Below are 24,942 nucleotides of genomic sequence, written 5' to 3' on the forward strand. Positions count from 1 at the left end.
AAATTGACACTCTAACATCACAATTAAAAGAACTAGAGAAGCAAGAGCAAACATTCAAAAGCTAGCAGAAGGCAAGAAATAACTAAAATCAGAGTAGAACTGAAGGAGATGGAGACACAAAAAAACCCTCCAAAAAATCAATGAATCCAGGAGCTGGTTTTTTGAAAAGATCAACAAAATTGATAGACCACTAGCAAGACTAATAAAGAAGAAAAGAGAGGAGAATCAAATAGACGCAATAAAAAATGATAAAGGAGATATCGCCACCGACCCCACAGAAATACAAACTACCATCAGAGAATACTATAAACACCTCTACGCAAATAACCTAGAAAACCTAGAAGAAATGGATAATTTCCTGAACACTTACACTCTCCCAAGACTAAACCAGGAAGAAGTTGAATCCCTGAATAAACCAATAGCAGGCTCTGAAATTGAGACAATAATTAATAGCCTATCAACCAAAAAAAGTCCAAGACCTGACAGATTCACAGCTGAATTCTACCAGAGGTACAAGGAGGAGCTGGTACCATTCCTTCTGAAACTATTCCAATCAATAGAAAAAGAGGGAATCCTCCCTAACTCATTTTATGAGGCCAACATCATCCTGATACCAAAGCCGGGCAGAGACACAACAAAAAAAGAGAATTTTACACCAACATCCCTGATGAACATCGATGCAGAAATCCTCAATAAAATACTGGCAAACTGAATCCAGCAGCACATCAAAAAGCTTATCCACCATGATCAAGTGGGCTTCATCCCTGGGATGCAAGGCTGGTTCAACATACACAAATCAATAAACGTAATCCAGCATATAAACAGAACCAAAGACAAAAACCACATGATTATCTCAATAGATGCAGAAAAGGCTTTTGACAAAATTCAACAGCCCTTCGTGCTAAAAACTCTCAATAAATTTGGTATTGATGGAACGTATCTCAAAATAATAAGAGCTATTTATGACAAACCCACAGCCAATATCATACTGAATGGGCAAAAACTGGAAGCATTCCCTTTGAAAACTGGCACAAAACAGGGATGCCCTCTCTCACCACTCCTATTCAAAATAGTGTTGGAAGTTCTGGCTAGGGCAATCAGGCAAGAGAAAGAAATAAAGGGTATACAGTTAGGAAAAGAAGAAGTCAAATTGTCCCTGTTCGCAGATGACATGATTGTATATTTAGAAAACCCCATCGTCTCAGCCCAAATCTCCTTAAGCTGATAAGCAACTTCAGCAAAGTCTCAGGATACAATATCGATGTGCAAATATCACAAGCATTCTTAAACACCAGTAACAGACAAACAGAGAGCCAAATCAGGAATGAACTTCCATTCACATTGCTTCAAAGAGAATAAAATACCTAGGAATCCAACTTACAAGGGATGTAAAGGACCTCTTCAAGGAGAACTACAAACCACTGCTCAGTGAAATAAAAGAGGACACAAACAAATGGAAGAGCATACCATGCTCATGGATAGGAAGAATCAATATCGTGAAAATGGCCATACTGCCCAAGGTAATTTATAGATTCAATGCCATCCCCATCAAGCTACCAATGACTTTCTTCACAGAACTGGAAAAAACTGCTTTCAAGTTCATACGGAACCAAAAAAGAGCCTACATTGCCAAGACAATCCTAAGCCAAAAGAACAAAGCTGGAGGCATCATGCTACCTGACTTCAAACTATACTACAAGGCTATAGTAACCAAAACAGCATGGTACTGGTACCAAAACAGAGATATAGACCAATGGAACAGAACAAAGTCCTCAGAAATAATACCACACATCTACAGCCATCTGATCTTTGACAAACCTGACAAAAACAAGAAATGGGGAAAGGATTCCCTATTTAATAAATGGTGCTGGGAAAATTGTCTAGCCATAAGTAGAAAGCTGAAACTGGATCCTTTCCTTACTCCTTATATGAACATTAATTCAAGATGGATTAGAGACTTAAATGTTAGACCTAATACCATAAAAACTCTAGAAGAAAACCTAGGTAATACCATTCAGGACATAGGCATGGGCAAGGACTTCATGTCTAAAACACCAAAAGCAATGGCAACAGAAGCCAAAATTGATAAATGGGATCTAATTAAACTAAAGAGTTTCTGCACAGCAAAAGAAACTACCACCAGAGTGAACAGGCAACCTACAGAATGGGAGAAAATTTTTGCAATCTACCCACCTGACAAAGGGCTAATATCCAGAACCTGCAAAGAACTCAAACAAATTTACAAGAAAAAAACAAACAACCCCATCAAGAAGTGGGCAAAGGATATGAACAGGCATTTCTCAAAAGAAGACATTTATGCAGCCAATAGACACATGAAAAAATGCTCATCATCACTCACCATCAGAGAAATGCAAATCAAAACCACAATGAGATACCATCTCACACCAGTTAGAATGGCAATCATTAAAAAGTCAAGAAACAACAGGTGCTGGAGAGGATGTGGAGAAATAGGGACACTTTTACACTGTTGGTGGGACTGTAAACTAGTTTAACCATTGTGGAAAACAGTATGGCGATTCCTCAAGGATCTAGAACTAGAAATACCATATGATCCAGCCATCCCATTACTGGGTATATGCCCAAAGGATTATAAATCATGCTGCTATAAAGACACATGCACACATATGTTTATTGTGGCACTATTCACAATAACAAAGACTTGGAATCAACCCAAATGTCCATCTGTGACAGACTGGATTAAGAAAATGTGGCACATATACACCATGGAATACTATGCAGCCATAAAAAGGAATGAGTTTGTGCCCTTTGTAGGGACATGGATGCAGCTGGAAACCATCATTCTCAGCAAACTATCACAAGAACAGAAAATCAAACACCGCATGTTCTCACTCATAGGTGGGAACTGAACAATGAGATCACTTGGACTCGGGAAGGGGAACATCACACACCGGTGCCTATCATGGGGAGGGTGGAGGGGGGAGGGATGTCACTGGGAGTTATACCTGATGTAAATGACGAGTTGATGGGTGCTGACAAGTTGATGGGTGCAGCACACCAACATGGCACAAGTATACATATGTAACAAACCTGCATGTTGTGCACATGTACCCTAGAACTTAAAGTATAATAATAATAAATAAAAAAGAATGACAATGCACTGTAAAAAAAATAAAAAGAAAGAAAGAAAGAAAGAAATACATAATTTCAATTAATTTAAAAATTGTGAAGCTATCCTCATTAACGACTTCTGACAGAGGTTAAGAAAATAAAACTATTCCCAGAGTTTTCCTGTTTCTATATCCCTTCATTTTCCTCCTCCACATTCTTCCATCTGACTAAATCAAGACAAACAACATTAGATGCTTCTAGCGTCAGATCCTATACAAAGGTCTTCACCATGATCCCCAAGAAGCATTTAGAAACCCAATTGCTATATTGAAACCAATTTATGGAACTATTGGATAGCAACAGTGGGGAGAGAAGACAGCATTTATTTAGTGACCAGTATGCTAGACATGTTCAAATATTATATTCTCTAACTCTGTTGATAAGAGTGAAAAGACTACAATCTACTACTAAAGGAGAAACAGGTGCTAACATTTAAAATAATGGAATGAAAACTGAAGAGAAATTAAGCAAACTTCCTCTCAGCAAGTGAACTAGAACAACCCTTATGAACTAGAATAACAACTACAGCAGAGTCTCTAATGCCTTTTCACAAGATTTGTATCTAAATTAATTTTTTAATATTAGTAATATTTAATATTTAATATTAGTAAAAAAAAATATTGCTAATATTGGCGTTAATCTCTCCATAATTCTAGAAGCATGAGGCCCAAGTTTTCAGGACTCAGGAATTGAAATGTTAAGAACTTCTTAAGATCACAGTTAGAAAGCATCGGCACCAAGGTTCCAATCCAGGTGTGAGAGCAAAGTTTGCACTCCTAACTACATTATTATTTGCATTAGTAACAGGATTATGCCTACATCACCACAGATCAACAGTAAGGACAGTGCAGTGTAGTAAGAAAGTACAGATTGGAAACCTCCTCACTTTTCTAACTGTATGACCTTGGGTAACAGTTTAATTTTCTTTGTTTTTTTCTCTCATCTGTACAACGAGGACAATAATACTCACAAGAATGTCTACATGAAGGTGCTGCAGGACTCTCTCCATAGCTCAGCTCAAGACGGGGTCCTTGTCACACAATCACGAAAAATTAGGCTCACATATAATTTAAAAGAGGATAAAAATGGAATTTATTGGGCGAAAAGGGAAAAGGAAAGGAAACAGGGACTCTCCACAAAGGAAGCGTGAGAGTCTTGCAATATATGCTTCCCACTTGGCAGATTGAATTCCAGGTAACACCCGGGAAAAGGAAGGGCCAGGATCCTCCCGACTGCAAAAGGCACGAACTTCTGTGGTTCCACCCCAGTGCGCACTCCTCCCAGTGCAAAGGCCGGCTGGAGTTTCTCTGAGAACCCCTTCCCACCTGGCTATCTTAAAGGCACTTAGCACCATGCCAGGCACAAAATAGTTCAGAAGTCTATTTTATTTCCTGTCTTGAAAATATAAATGGAAAATATTTTATAACTCCATTAGAAGTTCTTTTAATATTTATATGTTCTTGCAACAATTACAATTTGCATTCTTTCTAAATACAATAACCAAGAAACTAAGAAGGTTGAAAATAAACAAAATACATTTTCTTTTATTAGAAAAATCTAAAGCTAGAAGGTATATGTAGAAGAAAAAATGTGTAAATTATGTTAGTTGGGCTCCACTTTAATAAATTGACCTTAATCAGCATGTCCCAGTGGCATTTGCTTTGAGTAATCTAAACACCAGAAATTTAAGCTGATAAATATCTCACATCTGCTTTAATTTAGCAACCCTAGAAAATGTTCTGATTAAAGGTACTTTCCATTTAGCATGCTTGTTTTATGCTATTGGAGTAACTTTAACTACAATCAAAAGCTTCAATGAGTGACAACAGTTCCCAACAGTACCTCTCTTAACAAAACACCAATTTTATAACAATTGTATTGTCGAACCATCCTGCCAGGTGTTGACTATTTGAGAAGTGGCTTGGGGAAAAAAAAAAAAAAAAAAAAAAACTCTCTTTTATAAAAGAAGATAAAACATCCATTCTTCTTTGTGGTATTTCCTGAATACCTGAGGCTTTTTTTTATTAATAGCTCAATGAGGCTTTGGAGCAATCTTTATACTTTATTTTCCAGTTATGCACCGAAAAGAACAGAAGGTAAAATTTTTCTATAGTCTATCCAATTACCCCTACTCAGGTTACCTTGAATTTACAAATATAGAACAATATCATTAAAACAAGCCCAATTATATAATAGTCCAAAGTAAGGGATAATTAAGGCTTCTGTCATTAATGGCTCCAAAGTAAGGGATAATTAAGCCTTCTGTCATTAATGGCTCCAAAGTAAGGGATAATTAAGGCTTCTGTCATTAATGGCTCCCATACAGGGTAAAACAATCCCAGAGGCATCCTCCTCTGCACTGCAATAAAGCAGACATAAAGTCCGATGACACTTGAATTATCCAACTTACATACAGCATTCCGGTGAGTTTTAAATCGAGCATTGTATAGCAGGAGAAAAGAGTTTGTTTCACCTGAAATCATTCTACAAATATTTATTGCACACTACCTACATAACAGCATTGTGGGGGCTGCCGGACACACAAAGCCTGCCCTCGTCAAAACCTGCCATCCAGCAGGAAAGGCAAACACTGAATAAAGTACTAGTATGATAAAAGGTATCAAAGGGAAAGTATATAGTATTAATATACATTGTAGGAATCTTGAACTTTGGAAGCAATAGAAAAGGTGTCCCAAAGAAAGTAGTATTACAGGAGCAATGTAAAGAATGTAACAGTAGGGCTTGACCAAGTGAAGATACAGAATGTTCCAGGTAAAAGAAATAGTGAAGGCTCAACAGTAAGGAAGGATTGGGCAGGAAGTTAAATACAGTTGAAGAAAATCAACTGAAGAGATAAGTGAGGTATGATAATGTCAAAAAATAGGAAGAGCCCAAATCCCCGCTGGTATTTGAGTCTTGATAAAGTTTCTGGACTAGACACCACTAGAAGAGTTTAGGGAATGCAATGATATGACCAGAACTGCATTCCTAATAATCATTTTGGCTGCTATGCTGTTAGAAAAATGGATTGGCAGGAGGTAAAAGTGGATGGAAGAGATCAAATACAGACTCTTCCATAATCCAGACAAGACAATGGAGCCAAGGGAGAGAATGGCAGCAGGGAGGATACAGGGAAGTAAACTGTCCAGATAGGAGATAGGATTAAAAGGAGTTAGTGACTGGAGGATGGGGGAGGTGAGGGATAGGGAGAAGTCATATTAATTCTTAGGTCTCTGGGTTAAACAATTGAGAAAATAGATATACCACTCACAAAGACAAAACAAAACAAAAAAAAAGTCTTGCAGAAATGCTAGTCTGGGGAGAGTGCGGGATTTTTCCTTGTTCAGATCAAATTTGAAATACCTGTAAAGCATCCAACTGGAGATGTCCCAAGGCAGTTGGTATACATGCCTCAGAAGAGAGGACTGAACTAAAGATATAGTAGTCAGCTTAAAGATGATACCCAAAGTTACAGAAAGAAGTAGAAAGTTTCCTGTCCTGGCTGGAGGCAAGGTTGAGAACTATCACTCTAAGGCTGTTGTTGGTAATCTATCTACATAATTGTGAAAGCATCCAGTTTACACGATAATCAGACAGAACTGAGTCTCATGCTTTCAGCCACTCCTCAGGTCGCTGCTCAAAGAAGCATTTCCTGATCAGTCTACCTGAACTAGCAAACATACCATGTACACCCATCATTCTCCATTCTCCCGCCTATTTTAATTTCCTTCATAGCACTTATTACCCTCTGACTATATGCTTTGCCTATTTATGTATTGTCTTTTTCCGACTATAAAAATGAGATCCCCGCAAGAAAAGAGACTGTCTTGGTTTTTCTGTATTCACTATAGAACCCCAGCACCATTTGAAATACATCTATCACTTAGTAAATTCTTAATTCAGTATTTGTGGAAGGAAGAACAAAAAAGGGACCCAGAGTTCAAAGAATAGGGATGCTGTTTTGATGAAGCAGAAGGAAAGGATATGTGCAGATGCAGGTGTTTTTGTAGCCTGCCATAGAAAGGGAATGCTCCAGTTTAGCTTCATATTCCTATATGAAATAATCACTTCTATAGAAGTAGCATGAACTTTCCTGATCAGAATGGGATACAGAGTTCTAGTTTAAAATTTTTTGAAAATAGTTGAGAACAAGACTGGTCAAATTACTAAGCAGTGTTGGCAGGCAAGTTGAGGTTGGTCATCATGGATTTTTTCATAGACATAACAATCCGACCCAACAGGTGATTTTCCTCAACTGTGCTCAGCATCTGGGTATAGTCATGGAGATTACAACCAGCTGAGATCATCTAGAATTAGGGTTTTAATAAACATTTTTGACAGGATAAAAGAGCAAGGGAATTTGGCTTATTTGGGTACCAAGATGCTAAACAGTATTTTTCCTTTTGACTCAGAATTGGCCAAATAGCTATAAAGATTCTAGCTATTCTGAAGAAAATTCTTTAGAATTTTCCACCCACATTCTAAAGAAAACCATAAAGCATATTCCCACAGGATTTCTGAGAATTAGCAGAACTGGCTCTTCCATCTAAACTTTCACTCCACCACACCCAAGTAGTCTATATTTGCAAAAGATTGAGAGTCAAGAAGAATCCACTGAAGCAGGTAATCATTGTTATATGACAGAGTTGTGGCCTTTACCCTCCATTGTAGAAAGAGTGTTTCAAACCCTCACCCAAGTGAACTGTGTGAAGAAGGTTCTAAGGGAATCAGTCACAGAGATTGAGGAGTGCCTATAAGGGCATGTTATTCTGTAAGTGGATATCTATTACACAGTAGACTTGATTACCTAGCCTACAGGCTTATGTTCTTGAAGGGAGAAACATGAATGGCACAAGGCAAGCAAAGAGAAGCAGCATTTGTGGTGGAAGACTCCTTTTATTTGGCTTAACAAGGATGCTTTAGTCTGCTGTGGTCAAATGAACATTTGGAAGGTAGCCAGACATGAGCCATCCTGCTGGAATACTTCCTAAAATAACTTTAGGCAAGAGGAATGGACCTTAGCAGTAAGTAGCTGTGAGGCATTTCATGGAAACAAAAGCTGAGTGTACATCAGGAGAGGTCATCTTGAAAATAAATGGGCAGTAGGTGGGGCTCCTGCAGGCTCCCTGAGACATCCCATGAGAGCGGCATGACATCCCATGAGACATCCCATGGATGTGGCACCTGCCACATCCAAAAGAGGATTCTAGTGGCACAGGTTACGTGGAAGAAATCTTAACTCCTCTTCGTTTAATATGCTTCCCCTACCTAAACCTGGAGAAGCTGCAGTGAAAGAGCTGACATATCCAACTCTGCAGTCCAAGTCCTAAGTCTAAGATCTGGCTTTAAGGTAGAAAGGAAAATAAATATACTAAGCCAGGTTTGAGATTAAAAGTTTCAATTGGATTAAGTTGGACTAGACTAAATTGCAGTACTCATGCTTAAAATCATCCAAAAGAAATGGATCTCAGGTATGATAAAAGATAGAAAAATAATATTCATAGAACCTAACTGAAGGCAGCGGCTAAAGACAAACAAAGCTGGTTTTGTACCCCCTTAGAGTTAAGGCTGTTCAATAAACAGTGTTTTATGAGGACATGGATTCCAAGCTGGATAAGAAAGGAAGTGAAGACAAGGAGGGACTGATGGATGGAAGAACATAGAAGATTCACTGCATTGGAAGTCATGATGAAGCTGAGGAACAGCTGCAGTAGGGTACTTGAGCAGATGAGCTGGAAGCCCGAGAAGAGCTCAGCGTCTAAATTAGTGATTTCAAAGTTGTGGCAGTTTGTAATGAATTCAAGTCCAAGTTAAGATCTTGGAGATACTGAGTAACTGAGGCTGAGTTATAAAAAAACAATAAGTTCTTGAAAATAAGAAGGTCAAATATTGAGGACGTTGAATTTGTCATCCAATATGGATGCTGAAGTGTCCCCAAGACGGCAGATATGAGGATGGAGAAAAGCACTGAGAGCCACGTACTAAAGCCACTACTGGAGGCTTTACTCTGGATGGCCATGTACCCCATGAAAATCAGCTACTACGTTGCAAAGTAATAGGTTACAATGATGTGAAGTTAGCTGTGAGCCTCCAATGATAAAGGCTTTTTGTAGGAGGAGGAAGATTTATTGGTCTGGAAACAGCACTGAGAAGTGAAGAGGACATGTCCCCACCTACCAACTTTGGGAGGCATAAAAAGTCTCTACAGTATTTTCAGAGTCAATCCAAGAGGTGCTGAGATTGTTCACTGTAGAGGCTGAGGATTTGGAGATGTTTGATAATAATGGAATATGAATTCTAGGTGGTCCAGTGGGAAAGTTGGTGAGAGAGGAGGAATAGGAAATTGGCAGAGTCAAGATTTGCAGGGAAATCTGTATGCCACCTGAAGAATGTTGAGCAGGAGACATTGTTGAGTCAGGCTTGCATTTTAGATAAGTCACCCTGACAGCTGTGTAGAAGACATTTTTTAAGGGGATTCAAGGCTATGGGAAGGGAGACCATTCAAGAAACTATGAATTATAGTCATGACATGAAATCTCAAGGGTTTGAAACTGAGTAGTAATGAGATGATTAAGATATGTAGGAGCTCAATCAGCTAGACTTAATTGGATGTGAGAAGTGAAAGAAGGAAGTTTCCAAGGGCTCTCAAATTTCTAGCCTGAGTAACTTGGTGGTTGGTGGGGACAATGGAGGAAAATTATATTTATGGAGACAAATCTTCACATCTGGACATTGCATGAAAGACTAAAGCCTTGAGTTTACCTCCACTTGTCATTTCCCCTCTTACATAGCAACAGAGTAGCTGATTTTCAGGGAGCACATGGCCATCCAGAATAAAGATAACATTTCCCATTTCCCTTATGGCTAAATGTAGCCAAATGATTAAGTTGAGGCGAATGGTATGTAATATAAATTGTGTTTGCAACTTCCAGGAGGTGTCTTTAAAAGATAAAGCATTTTCTTCACCTCTTTCTCCTTCCTGCCGGGGAATATGGATATAACAGCTACAGCTCTATTAACCACCTTGGACCATAAGCCTAACCTGGCCATGGAAATCACAGAAAGCAGAGCAGCAAGATAGAAAGAGCCTGGTTCCTTGACTTCTCAAACATGAGAAATAAAGACATTTCTACTTCTTTAAGCCACTATAATTTTGTAGCTTTCTGTTACTCACAGCTGAACTTAATCCTAATAAATACCAGATGTGTTAAGTTTGAGGCGTCTGTGGAACTCAATGAGGGGTAGGCAGTACAGCTGAATATACTGAGATAGAACTAGGCAAGAGATCAGGGTTAGAGACAGGAAACACAGGTTATTCTCTAAAAGCTAGTCCATATGATTTTTTTTCCCAATAGCCTTCAGCAGCCTGATCTAAGAGTGGAAAAGCTAATAAATGTTTATATAAATAGATATTCAGAGCTAAATCCATTTTCTGACTACAGGTGTAAGATAACTTAAGGATCAATATTACTTTGTATTTAAAATATTGCCTTGGAAAATAAAAGTCACTGCAGCAATTTTGTATATAACTAGCTAGTGTTTACGAGGCAGACCACATGAGGACAGTATAATCACAAATGCCTTTTTGTTACGGAGAAATGATGATTAAAACCAAATGAGGAAGAATTGTACGTGCCAAATGCAGTGCAATAGATATAATGAATAACAAATATTTAGGGGCAATTATATTGACCTTTTTTGCACAAAAAATAAAATGTAAGCTTGAGCAACTGCCCAGGCAGCAAAATTCTGTATAGACTCAAAAATGGGTGCTCATGTACTTAAGAAAATATACGTGCAAATTTCTGTTACACTTGCTAAGTCATTGTACAAATAGTCTATAAAATACTCAGAAATTAGGATCCATATAAATGCTATTTGTAAATTTTGAAATCATTCCCACTGTAGACTTCATTAGAAGCTACAACTTCTCCCCACATTTATTTCAGGCTGACATAAATTTCTGAAAAATGAAAGCCCTAGTTCCAAATATACATTACACACAAGGAATTTCTTATAATGCTTCCAAATGGAAAAGCCTAGAAAAAGTGTTTCAAGTTGTTCTGTATTCTCAAAAAAAGCTTGGATAAATAAACCAGCACCTATGTGTTAGATTTCTTGTAGTTTTTCCGTGAGTTTTTAAAGACAGACTATCTGTCCTCTTTTCCCCATTGTTTAGTCTGTATGTGCTCAATCAAGGATTATAAAAATAATTTTAACACAGAATCCAGCAACACAATTAAGAAGTAAATATACTATGAAAATAAACATCACAACAAGCATCTCACCTAGTTATTAATTTTGTGCTTAGTCCCTGGTTTGGATTGCCTCGGCCCCGAGTTCTCAGAACAGAATAGAAAATGGTTAATCAGTGCATTGCCAATATCAAGAATCAAACCCACATCTAGCCAATGAGAGAAAGTACAATTTCTTTATGCCTTGAATCCACGTGGCCCTGGGACTCCATGGGGTCAGCGGCTGAGGACCCACCCATCTTCAGGCTCTTGATACACATGTTCTTCCTCAAGGAGCATCAGAAGCCCCAGTGAATCAGAAACTAATCAAAATAAATTGATAGAACTTGGAAGTTTGAAAACTCCAGCCCAGAGAGTAAGAAGATGGGAGTAGGGGAGGCCATCTAGTGATAAACTAGATTAAGAATCACAAGGCCCAGAGTCTTAATCTTGTTCTGATATTAATTAGCAGTCTGTTTCTTCCCAGCAAAGCAAAAGAACTGGGTTGGACTGGGATAGTCTTGGTAGTATCTTCTAGCTTTAAAAGTGCACGTGTTGGGAATTACAAGTGAATGATATTGAGTTTAGCAACCTGCTTGATGCCTCCTAAATGTAATGCATTCATGTATCATCTGTTTGTTTTGATCCTCATCTCCAGGAGGTATTTAATTCAGATGTTTTGCTCTGTGGAAAACTTCCTATCACTACTCCTCTCTCTTCAATTGATATTGGTTCTTTCAAACCGACATTTACGTTGTTTTTCTTGATATTTAGAATGGTTTTATTGCATTTGTATGTGGAAAAGGAAGGCATCGCCAAATGTAAAATTTTCCGTTAAGGAATTTTCCTTCTAGCAATTAAACATGCTTTTGGGTTAAGTATGGTATAGAAAAGTGATTAAATGCATATGAAATCATGTGGGTTATTAGAGATTATTTGGTTGTTTGGCATCTCCTAGGATACGTAGTTGTTTTTCCACCAACCCACACATCCTCTATATTCCTAATAAAGCCTTTGGAATCTGTTGGGCTTTTTAAGGCTCTCACCACTCTCTTTCTATGACTTCACCGTATCATTAAAAATCTAAAGTTATTTAGCATAATTTAATAGTATTAGCAAGATTTGTAACTGTATCCAAGGATATGAACTTGTTTGTTGTAACAACCACTTGAGGCAGTCCAAAAGGCCCTTCAAAGAAAGAAACATGCCATGTCAAATTTTCAGTAGTTTTATTGAAAAATGCCTCTTTTGTTTCAGAAATAAATAATATAAGGCAGTGAAATTCACAATCTGCAGTTAAAATATAAAAGCAGCAATTCTATGTTCATAGTCTTGCAAACGTTTTCCAACTGCTTTTGATAACTAAGAAATATTATATTCTGAAAAAAGTTCATACTAAATATACAACACAAACATGCAATTCCATCTCTGCAGAATAATCTGCAATTGGGCATAAATGTTAGTGTGTTTAAAACAAGGAGGTTTAAGGCAATATGGAACTGTATCCCATTGATGCACTAACTTCATCTACATGGCTTAAGGTTTGTGGTTGTTAAAGAGATGTATACGAGCATTCTATGCCCCGGTGTATAACAGAGATAGAAGAGGAAGATAAATAATTGCAATGGAGTTGACGTTTCCCTCCTTTTTGGTTTTAGGAGGGGAATTATTTGAATAGTGGTGTAATTGAATTGCAAATAAGTATAGCAAAAGATAAACTGCCCGCTCGAAATACTCAGTAGCTCTGGGTTCCAGAACTTACTGCTTAACCTAAGAGTTTCACTGAGGCTGCCCGCTGTGCTAACTAAAGGCACACAGCATGTTCTGTCTTTGCAGCTTTTGTGACAAAGTATTTTGCAAGCATTTCAAGGGCAAAGGCAAAAATGTCTACAGACTGCGTGCTTGGAGTTAGGCTTCCTGCAGAAACAAGGTTCTCTACAATCAGAAAGAGTACTCCAGGATGTGCAACGCTGGAAGAAACACCGCAGAAAAGACATACACTGCTCTATCTGACCTGTAAATGAGAATTTCAACACCTCCCCCCAGCCTCGTGGCGCGGCGCGTGGTCTCTGGTTCACTGCCCGGGTCCGTGGGACAGGGCGCGCCGCCAGCGCCCGCGGGGCTCAGGGGTCTCTTCTGCAGGCTGGTCTGCGCCGTAGTCCTCATATTCCGCCGTCCGCTCGGGCTCCACAGGCACGATGAAGGGCTCGCGCTCAGGCAGGTAGGCCCCGCCCTCGGGCACATAAGGCTCTGTCCGATTCAACATTACAGTTATGGCATGATTTGGAAGGCACACACACACAGCAAAAGCTAAATCATCACCCGCGGTGATGGCACTCCAGTCTTAATCTCATAACTATAAATAAGTTACAATGTTCCAATTACTTCCAGAGAATTTGGTGATAATCAAATAATGAAATGGCACTATCTTAAAAAAAAAAAAAAAAAAAAAAAAAAAAAAAAAAAAAAAAAACCTTCAAAAATCCAGCAGTAAATACAATCATTGCACAAATACCTGGGAAGGGTCAGAGACTGGACCAAAGAACTGTAAACGCAGTACCTAAGTAGGATTTTCACAAATCCCCAAGTAACTGTTCATGCCTTCAAACTCCTCAATTTAAAGAACAACTTGGAAAGATGAGGAGGTGAGGGGAAGTTTTATTGGCTCCTACAAACTGAACTCGGGGGTGAAAAGCAACTATCACCAGGTAATATACAGTACATGACATCTTCTGTGGCTGTACCTCACACAAACTGAGTTACAGCTGGTGGGTGAGGAACACCAGTGACTACAGCAAAACAGGAAGAAAAGGTGATTTTAAACCTTGGTTTGAAAACTGCAGTTACAAAACCCAAATGAGAGGACACGGACAAAAAAGTAACAGAGACAGATGCCCTGAATCAGACACATCGCTAACAAGCAAGAGATGAGGAGATTCCATTTGGTGTTATTCCGGCATAGAGCAAGCGGCAGGCTTTGATGCAGAAGCTTATTGTAGAATTGTTAAGTGATTTTAGTCAACAGGATCACGTACAAATCATTTACAAGCCACAATTAGTTTATTATTTACATAAGACATTTCTCTTTAACCAGGTTAATTGTTTTTCTTAAAATGGCATAGTCTCCTCTGGTTAGTAGTTTTATTATGCACCTCTTTCACAACTGAGGCTCCTCATGGCTGTGTGTTGGAACTTTTTTAAAATAATGTTTTTCTACATTATTACTGAAATGCATCAGGCTTATAAACTGACACCACTGCTTTTGTCTCATTCAAGTTAGTAAAAAGAGTCTCCACCCTCCTTTGTGATGTCGACCCAGTTCGTTAACCATTATCTGTGGTGAGATTTCCATACAGACTCATTTCCTAATAAGCACGTGCGCAAACATCTCAGAAACAGGATTTTCATGTATTCAAACTGTAAGCAGCACTGGCGACTTAGAAAATGTGTTAGCCGGAACCTGAAACAGGTCAAAGATGATAGTTTTTAAAAGTTGAATGACTAAGTAAAAAATATAAATACATATCCATCTACGTATGTAATGGTTAAAGTATATATATATATATATCCATATATTTTTAGTTATTCTCACATCCCATAAGGAGGTGATAATTTAAATTTATTTTATAAAGAATTAAATTGCAATTTTGTGAATGGGTTGCATGAAATATACATTAACATTTGTTATTACTTTTGGTCCTATGTAATTATGCATTTAAATATATAGATATATAGATATTTAGATATTCAACTACTCATGCACTATTTGAAAGTAGCAAATCATATCAAACAGCGGTATCATTTTTAAAATTTGCAAGATGCTTGAGGATGCACTAATGAAATGGTAGCCATCGACCACAGCATGACTATCTTATTTCCAGATTGGCGTATCTCCCCAGTCCTCACATCCCACAAAATCAGGTATAGGAGACTTCTGCCCTCTACAATTGTCAAACACTAGAATTTCATTAACAATCTTTTAAAACAATTTTTAAGTCCCATATTTTATAAGTATTAATTCTATGGCTAGTATGGGACAGTTAACTATGTTCAGTCGTCTACACCATATTATCACATAGTTTGCCTATGAATTAGATTTCCAAAACAATTTTTCAATACATATTCTTGGCATTTTACAGTTGTGTTTAACAAATCCCTGTTCCCAATCTTTGGGAAAAGAAAAAAAAAAAAAAAAAAACTCAATTGCTAGCAGGCTTTGAAGTCCCAAGAGAAATAAGGGGAAATTTATGATGTGATTTGGTAAATGCAGAAACATGGGGGAAAAAAAGAAAATAATTCAATCCTAACAGTGAAATTATGTTGTATGCTATGGTAGCGAACACTCTTACTATATACAGTCAGAACTGAAAGAGTTGTTATCTTCAAGACATCTTCAAATCAACCTTCCTTCAAGCCTAAGGAACTTCATTTCCATAAAGTTCTTTACTTCAGGTGAATTGGAGTTCCTACGATAGCAACAACATACCTGGATAGCCTTGCCCATTGTATGGGATGCTGGCGCACTGAGACGAATCACAGTATCCAGGAGGACCCGGGGGTCCTCGGATACCTGAGTTTCCAGGACGGCCAGGGGGGCCAGGGGGACCTCTTGAACCTGTGGACCCTGGTGGACCTGTTCTGGATTCTCCTTGTGGACCTAGTGTGGAGTTAAAACAAATATATTTCCCCTCTTGTCAAATACAACTCCTGAGGTAGCAACCAGTACTTTAAGTGGCACCTCTACTACCTCAAGATTAGACAATTTACTATTGTATGGTAAGAAAATGTTTCCTTAAGAAATACACAATATGAACCAAGGTGTGATGGAACTTTCTTACCAATGACTCATCAGAGTTAATGCCAAAAATCTACTACTTTAAATATTTTATCACAGAAAACCTGTTTTAATAAGAATTCAGCCAAACCAGAGATATCAGTGAGTTCTTTGGTTTGCTCCCACCCTCACAGAGAAAAGAGCACCTGAAGGAAACAGCTCTGTTAGGCAGCCACATTGAGCTGCCATCAAAAGAGGGCAGTGTCTGCTCCACACCTCCAGACTATGCGAAGCAATGTGGCTTCTGGATCAATATAGTTAACATAAATGGAATGATTTAGCCATAGGGCTGTCCTTGGTTGCAAGGGTATCATGTGCCTTACAATGAAAAAAGAAATCATTTACAACCTAGTAAACAAATGCATCAGACAACTAGTATTCCTTTCCAAAATATAAAAATGCTTTGGGAGAACAGTGAATGAAATTTACCAATATCTCAGGCCTTTTAGTGAGGCTAAGTTTTCTCAGTCTAATAGCCCCATATTGAAGACTACTGGAAAAAACAGGAAATATAACCATCTTTAAAGGCTATAAGGTCAAACAAAATAGGAAAGGAGAAGGAAGGAAGGAAGGAAGGAAGGAAGGAAGGAAGGAAGGAAGGAAGGAAGGAAGGAAGGAAGGAAGGAAGGAAGGAGGGAAGGAGGGAAGGAGGGAAGGAGGGAAGGAGGGAAGGAGGGAAGGAGGGAAGGAGGGAAGGAGGGAAGGAGGGAAGGAGGGAAGGAGGGAAGGAGGGAGGGAGGGAGGGAGGGAAGGAGGGAGGGAGGGAAGGAGAGAAGGAGAGAGAGGAAATAGCAACCCTTTGTGTCACTAAAATTCATTTCATCATATATTAATGTTATAGTTAATGCCTAATATAACCTTTTCATTTCTTTAACAAAAGGAACATGAAAATGAAGTTATAGAGGTTGAACTTCTTACTAAAACATATGCCATGGTAATAAGAATGCTTGAAGCTCTAGTAACAGGATGAAGTTGGCCAGGAGTGGTGGTTCATGCCTGTAATCCCAGCACTTTGGGAGGCTGAGGCAGGCAGATCACGAGGTCAGGAGATCGAGACCATCCTGGCTAACACTCTACTAAAAATACAAAAAATTTAGCGGGCTTGGTGGTGGGCGCCTGTAGTACCAGCTACTTGGGAGGCTGAGGCAGGAGAATAGTGTGAACCCAGGAGGCGGAGCTTGCAGTAAGCCAAGATCACCTCACTGCACTCCAGCCTGGGCGACAGAGCGAGACTCTGTTTCAAAAAAAAAAAAAAAGAATAACAGGATGAAGTTGTGAATCTCTTCGGGATGGTGTGCCCTCTCAGTATTGATACTCTTTGCCTGTTTAACATACTAGCAAACCTACCTGGGGGTCCAGGCAGCCCCCGAGGTCCTGGAGATCCAGTACCCCTTTCCCCTTTCTCTCCTGGCAAACCTAAGGAAGGAGAAAAAGACACACAGGGGAAAAATTATCTGGAAACATGTAATTTTCATCTTAACTGATAATATTTGATTCAAGTAATTCATTTCCTTAGTGAAAGCAGAACCTAATTTTTCACAGAAGTTCACTCTTTAAGCCAAGTTCTTTCTAGACATTTGTGTAATTCTAGATCCATGGCCGAGAAAAAATTTGGCTACAAGGCAGGGGAAAAATTATTTGAAGCAAACAAACATGTCTAATATATTTTTAAATAGTAACTAGGAACAATAATCCGGAAGAAATAGTTATAATATCTCATTGAAAAACATATTAAAGGTATTTTGTCTTTAGTAGCCCTATTAGTACAGCAGCCAAACCAGCAGAATTATAGAAACATGTAAGTTTTCTCTAGAATATTAAGTACTCCTTTGACAAAAGTGGGTACCCAGAGTCCTGAAATATTTGGAATCAAATAGTCCTATTTTTCTGCTTTTCCTTCAACTGCACTTATCTACACCATGAAATTAGAGTCAAACAAACATACAAGATCAGTGCCAGACCCTGAATAAAGGAACCAAAATAAGTTAGATCTAAAACTCTAGGGCTGCCTAAGAACATTCAGTTGCTGCTCGACTCTTGCCACGGTCACAGAGAGTAATAAGATTTGGGTAGCTGATTTAGTTTGCGAGATAGAGGTTTTCCATTAACAACAACAAAAGTCAGAAAATAGCATTATCTGAGATCTGATAGCATTAACTGAGATCTGATAAAGACATGCCATTTTTCTAAGACATGGATCCCTATGGCCTGTGAGTTGCCTGACAGCTCTTCTGAGGCTGTCCAAACAAGACTAGTGAAAGCGGTTTGCCTAGGTCACCTTCCAGATGCCTTCAACCTGTCCCAGCTCCTACGTTTGCAAATTCCTTCCTTTATTGCAATACAGAAGCCAGAAATGCCTACCTCGTTCCCCAGGGGGTCCCTGCATCCCTGGTGTGCCCGGGAAGCCTGGCCGCCCCCCTGGTCCAGGTTCTCCTCTGGCTCCTGCGCTGCCAGGAGGTCCTGGTGGACCCGGCGGACCTGGCTGGTTGCGACTGGAGTGGTAATCATTTGGAATCTGATTCAGCATCTGATTGAATCTGTTCATCTGACCTACAAGTAGAAATAAGGCTTGTTAGTAAGAAATGCAATAAAGGAGGGATGAGAGAGTGAAACTGTTTTAGTGTCTAATGAAATCCGTCTCCATTCTGCACCCCTTCCAGAAAACAATCTAATTAGAATCCTAAAAATAAAATTAAGACAGTCTAATCATCCAGGACAAAATAGTCCCTGATAAATAACTGTTTCCACAAAATGCTGACCTATAAGCCACAAACACTACTACAAATATAAAAAGTTGTTAAAGTTTAATATGGCTCTGAAATAAAGTCTTGAGGTTTGCCAGGTGACATCACTCAAAAGAAAACCTTTTTTATAATTAGATAATTCTACAATTGTCTGTATATCTAAGGCAATGATAATCAGGTTTCACTGCAAACTGGAATTGCCTGTGGGGCAACTTGAAAAATCCAGATTTCTGGGCCTTATCTCCAAAGACAATGATTCACTAAGCTTAGGACGTGGTGCAGGAACTCCCACTTCTAACAAGCAACATAGGTGATTCCAAGGCAGGTGTTCCTCAGTACCACACTATGAAAAACATTGATTAAGCCTTCTCAAAGAGCGAGTTCTGGGTTTAAGGCCCACACCAGTCTGCAGGTACTGACCTTCATTACTTAACAGGCCTTATAGAATAAGAAGAGCCTGTGAAAAACAGAGAGGCCAGAGTTTCCTACCAAAAACAACCTTTACTGATCAAATTAATCTTGGTGAGCCCCCTTCCTTAAGGTCATAAAATGACTTAAAGGTCATAACTTAAAATATCCAATGTCTTAGAACTTAAGTTTGCTGCTATTATTTTACCTTGGGTTATTATTTTATCTTAGTGACAATCTTTAAAATATCATCTTTAAGCAGATGCAAAACTGACAATGTATAAAAACAAGAGCTTATCAAAATGAAAGAGAAATCTATCTCTTTAGAAACTTTATGACCCAAACTCTGCATTTTCCTGCAATTAATTTTCAAACCATTCACACAGTAAAAAGAAAAGAAACTTTACCACTTATCAATTGTTCACAGACTTGTCTTGCAACTGCTCGCATCATGTTCTGGGAAGCAATGTCTCCCTTGTTAAATTAATGAGAATGATTAGCATATTAGTTCTATAGTTTTAGACTTCAATGTTTAACACACAAACATAAGATTTTTTTAAAAATACATACCCTATCACCTTTTTCGCCTTTCAACCCAGATGGACCCTGAAAAATATGAATTGCATACATTAGAAACTGACAAACATACTCTAAAATGATGCATGAATGAACATAATGATGAAAGAAAACAAGTTCTGTTTTCTAAAGCATTAGCAAAATGACACATCACATTTATATCCATGTTACTCACATTCTGCTTTTCTATAAAAAGGAATCTAATCTCTCTCTCTCTCTCTCTCTCTCTCTCTCTCTCTCTCTGTCTGTCTCTGTCTCTGAAGCACATGTCCTCCAAAACAGTGGACAGATGTGAATTTTGTGGTCACAACTGTAAAAGTTATGGATCATGCACACTTTTTACAATGAAATTCATGATACATATGGAACTAAAATACATAAGAAGATTGCCCTTTTGTCCCCATACTTTGCTTGTATCATCGTGGTTGGTTATCTCAGCTGGTTATTGTGGAACATCCATGACATTAGTCTCCATTCAGTCTCACTAAGAACCAGCAGGCTTTTGTGAGCTACTTAGCTCAATATATGTCCCTTAACTTCATCCAGTGATTCTTTGTACATTTGAGATAAAAGAAACTGGATTGAAGCTGGAAACCATCATTCTCAGCAAACTATCACAAGAACAGAAATTCAAATACTGCATGTTCTCACTCATAAGTGGGAGCTGAACAATCAGAACACATGCACACAGGGAGGGGAACATCACACACCAGAGCCTGTCAGGGAATCAGGGGCTAGGGGAGGGATAACATTAGGAGACATACCTATTGTAGGTGATGGATTGATGGCTGCAGCAAACCACCATGGCACATGTATACCTATGTAACAAACCTGCACATTCTGCACGTGTACCCCAGAACTTAAAGTATAATAATAAAAAATTCTACAATAAAAAAAGAAAAGAAACTGTGTTTCTCTCTTAATGAATAACTCAATCTAAATGATCCCACATCTAAATACAAGCATATAATATTTGCCCCTACACTGTCATAAGCCTCTCACCATAAGAGATATTAGAAAAGTTTTCCTTAGAATATGGCAAGTTTTTGTCTTTCAGTAATATATTTCCAGGCTGCCAACTGCTATCACCGAAGGAACATCTAAATCATTGACAAATCAGGTAATATCCCATACCAAACCACTTCTCACCATCTCCATGGAAACCACAGCAGTCCAAACCAAAACTCTTACCTGAAACTACTCTAATAGCCTCCTAACTGCTCTCCCTGCTCCCCATTTTGCTACTTTATAGTCCATTCTCCACACAAAAACCAGAATGATATTTTTTAAAGAAAAATTAGATCATATCACTCCTTTGACTCCAAGTGCCTCCCATCCCGTTCCCATCACACTTAGAGGAAAATAATAATTCCTTATCATAGGCTACATGGTCCACATGATCATCTATGCCTAGCTATCTGACCTCATATTTTATCCCTCTCCATTTAACCCCCTTCACTTTGGTACCCAGACCTGTTAGATGTTCCTTTCATATGTCAGACTCATTCCTCAGCCAGGGCTTTCATTCATGCTGTTTCCTCTGGCTGAAACCCTCTTTCCATAGATCAAATAGCTTTCTCCCTCATTTCATCCCAATGTCACCTCATCAGAGAGGTTCCTGGATGACTGTATCCAAAATAGCTGCCTTCCCACCAGCACAATCATTCTCTAACCCTTTACTCTGTTTCTTGATTCTTCATGATATTTATTATCATGGGAACCTGTATTTACATGGTTTTGTCTATATCTGCCCCCCCTCAGAATGTCTATGAAGGCAAGAACTTTGTCTTGTTTGCTGTTATATCACCTGACCCTAGAACACTGGCTAGCATATTATAGGCACTAAACAAATATGTGTTATTAATGAAGTATTCTATGAACATCTCATGGAAACATCTCCTATAGAATATCAAGTATTACAAGTTAGCAAGAAGATATCAACTGATTATAATAGCTAATGACATAAGCTAACAATGATTAAGCCAAGCTCTCTGCTAAGACCTATATATACCTATCTGCTATGTTTGGTTTCATAAATAAGAGGAAGGTAAGATAAAATAGAGAAGAAAAAGAGAGGAAATTTGCTACTTTTGAAGGACGAGGAAAATGAAGGAGAAAAGGAAAAGTGCTGGGATCTAAATAAATGTATACCAAATTATAATTATCATAAGAAAAACCGGAGTTGTCTACTTCCTTGCCAAAAGTATTAGATTTTTGTGGAAACACTAATATTATTGTATTTGGAGCATTTTGCAAGTGCAGGATTTTTTACATTTACTGCTATTTTGAGATTGTTCTGATGCAATTTTTAATTTATTGGCACTCTGAGATTGTCCTGTTGTTCATGATTTGCAGAAATCATCTTTATTTCCAATATTTAGAGATCATATTTCAAGTAATAGCTGTAGACATTTCTTTTAGGTGTCTAGCTACAGCCATCAATTATATGAGTAATATTCTTATATAAGACACCATTGAGGTCATAGTAAAACAAAATGAAATGCTGAATGGGTAGAAAAGTTTCATATACTTATAATTGCTCTTGCAAAGTTTCTACCATGATCCATTGAGGAAAAGAGAGTAATAAAGTCACATGCTAGAGTACACACAGATTTTAAAGTATTTAGGTTGGTGCAAACGTAATTGCGGTTTTTGTCATTCTTTTTAACCTAATATACCAGGAGTCCTTCTAGCTTTATATTGCTTGCTTAATTTTATGAACCATACAAGGCAAGCCCTATCACATAAATGTCCCATCCTAAGTCTGTCTGAAATTACTTTTTTTAAACTTGGGTTTGTGTAATTTGAACAATACTTTAAAAAGGAGAAATTCTGTCCATAGAAAAGCCCTGATACATTTTTGTCACTGCTAATAGTTGGACTTAATTGTCTTTAAGATAAATTTTTATATTTCAGGATGCTATTCAGACAAAAAAAATGCTTAAATAAATTCACACTTCCTAAACACAAAAAAGGAAAAGTTCGTAAAAAATATGCAGCCCAACAGTCATTACAAATAATTGTGGATATTTTAGACACTTCAAAGTCAGTTTTGGAGATACTAATTTGGAAACACCAAATATGTGTACTACTATCTCAACTACTATTTTAACCAAAATATCTGCATAAGAGAAAGTTAAATGGGGTATAAATTGGGGCAGGACAGTATTAAAAAAGTAAAATGATCAATTAAAGTTAATAAATAACTTTAATTCTGGTTCTGATGTTCTAGCCTCCTTAACTAGATAGAAAAGAACAAATGGAAAGCTGGATAATGCCACAAAAGGGTTAATATTAGCAAGCTAGGGATGGAGGCACTGTACACCATCATCATGTATTTTTCCATCTTAAGCAGCATACCACTCCTAAGTAAAAAGAATCATTTTGCTGACCCAGCTCTGAGTGTTTATACAGTGCAGAAATATGTGTCTTGGCTCATAATCCCATTCTCCTCTTAAAGAAACCCAGTAACCACAATTTTCATCCCAGAATATTACAACAACCCAGAGAGAAAAATTTAGAACTGGTACCAAGTCAAATCCATGAGTTTAGCATGGTTTCAACAAATGCTTCAAACACATTACAGCAGAGATAACCTAAATATGACAAAGGTTTGCAGTTCTCATTATTTATTTCCACAGTGAAATGACTGTCAGTAGACATGCAAGCTGTCCACTTACTGGTCTGCCATGATCTCCAGGTTTTCCTGGCTTCCCACTTGGTCCTGTGACTCCCGGGGAGCCTGGGCTTCCCTACAACACATGGAGAGGGAAGGGAACTGTTATGACAAAGAGAAAATCCCATCGAAAGTAAATGAATACAGCTTGTTTTAAAAGCATTTAAATGAAACAACTCATAATTACACATTCAGGAAGAATAAAACCAAATTTTAAGATAACATGAAATAAAAAACTCTTGACAATTACAGTGCAATCCTTATGGACTATATAGTTTTAAAATATATTTTGAGACCAGCTGAAAAATACATGCATACGTATACAATCAGTTTCACAATTTAAGACTGTGATCCTAGTAAATTGGTTACAAAGCGGATGTGCAGAAAGCAATTCCCTTTTTTTTAAAGTTTCCTACTACAAGACCAGACAATCCTTCAAAACACAGAGGTTGAAAATTTGGGCTGGAGAAGAATTAAGAAGGTGGCCAGTTTTGTGCTAAGTTGGGCACCACGGCGGCAGAGTCTTCCCTTGTCTGCTGAGAATTGCACTCTCAGCTTAGAAATTCATTTTTCCCTTTGGAGCATTCTCCACACTTTCATTCCCTTCCATCATGTCAGCACCCTTAACCCCACCAAAATCATAAGATTTTCTCCCTGTTGCTTTTACCACAGCTTCCAGACATTTTGGTCCTATATTTAATAGAATATTTATAATATGTACTGGCCAATACGTCATGTTCTAAAGCCTAAAATTTTCTTAACATGGAATGTTCAGATTTTGTCAAGCAATCCTTTACTCCATTGATTACGCAAGTGTTAATCTCTACAGTAAATACTTAACATGAAAGTTTGCTGTGCATTTAAATCCCCATTACCTAAAGATCTATATTTGAAACATAAATAATAAAATTATTTTAACATATGCTCTTTAGTCTTCATATCCTGCCACACAGACATGGAGGCTATCCATCACCTCAAACAATTTTACTGGGATCTCACCTGGATGCAAGTATACAGATGCCAGTTTCAAAATCCTTAATTTAAGTATTTTTCCCAATATCTTAAGTTGAAGACCTTTTTAGTTGTAGATAAAACTGACTTCCTCAGAACAACTGATGGCTGTTCAATAATAAATGTTCTTGAAATTTAAATGTTATAGCCACAGATTCTTAAAATTCTGTAACAGGAAATAACTGAACCACTGAGGTTATAAAACCCAACCACTCAATGTAGGGATGAAGAAACTGAGGCACCAACCAGCTAGTAGCCAGTTAGTTAGGGATTTTTTTTTCTTTTTCTCGAGTGTAACTTGATTAAACA

General features: G+C 38.0%; 1 protein-coding gene across 4 annotated transcripts in view; it reads right to left on the bottom strand.

Moving 5' to 3' along the window:
- Positions 1-12,596: 12,596 nt before the first annotated feature.
- Positions 12,597-24,942, bottom strand: part of COL12A1 (collagen type XII alpha 1 chain) — a 122,523-nt gene continuing 110,177 nt past the window's right edge. For 2 of the 4 annotated variants that reach the window (XM_030929307.1, XM_030929309.1), the window contains 7 exons: positions 23,627-23,698; positions 19,941-19,976; positions 19,778-19,844; positions 18,580-18,768; positions 17,566-17,634; positions 15,871-16,041; positions 12,597-14,844 (listed from right to left, as the gene is read on the bottom strand). In XM_030929307.1, the coding sequence (XP_030785167.1) occupies positions 14,834-14,844; positions 15,871-16,041; positions 17,566-17,634; positions 18,580-18,768; positions 19,778-19,844; positions 19,941-19,976; positions 23,627-23,698 (615 nt within the window). In that variant the 3' untranslated portion in view covers positions 12,597-14,833. The remainder of the gene's footprint in view (positions 14,845-15,870; positions 16,042-17,565; positions 17,635-18,579; positions 18,769-19,777; positions 19,845-19,940; positions 19,977-23,626; positions 23,699-24,942) is intronic. The other 2 variants (XM_030929305.1, XM_030929308.1) reach the window with 2 other exon arrangements.

This window comes from Rhinopithecus roxellana, chromosome 4, assembly GCF_007565055.1.
Source record: "Rhinopithecus roxellana isolate Shanxi Qingling chromosome 4, ASM756505v1, whole genome shotgun sequence".
Lineage (NCBI taxonomy): Eukaryota > Metazoa > Chordata > Mammalia > Primates > Cercopithecidae > Rhinopithecus > Rhinopithecus roxellana.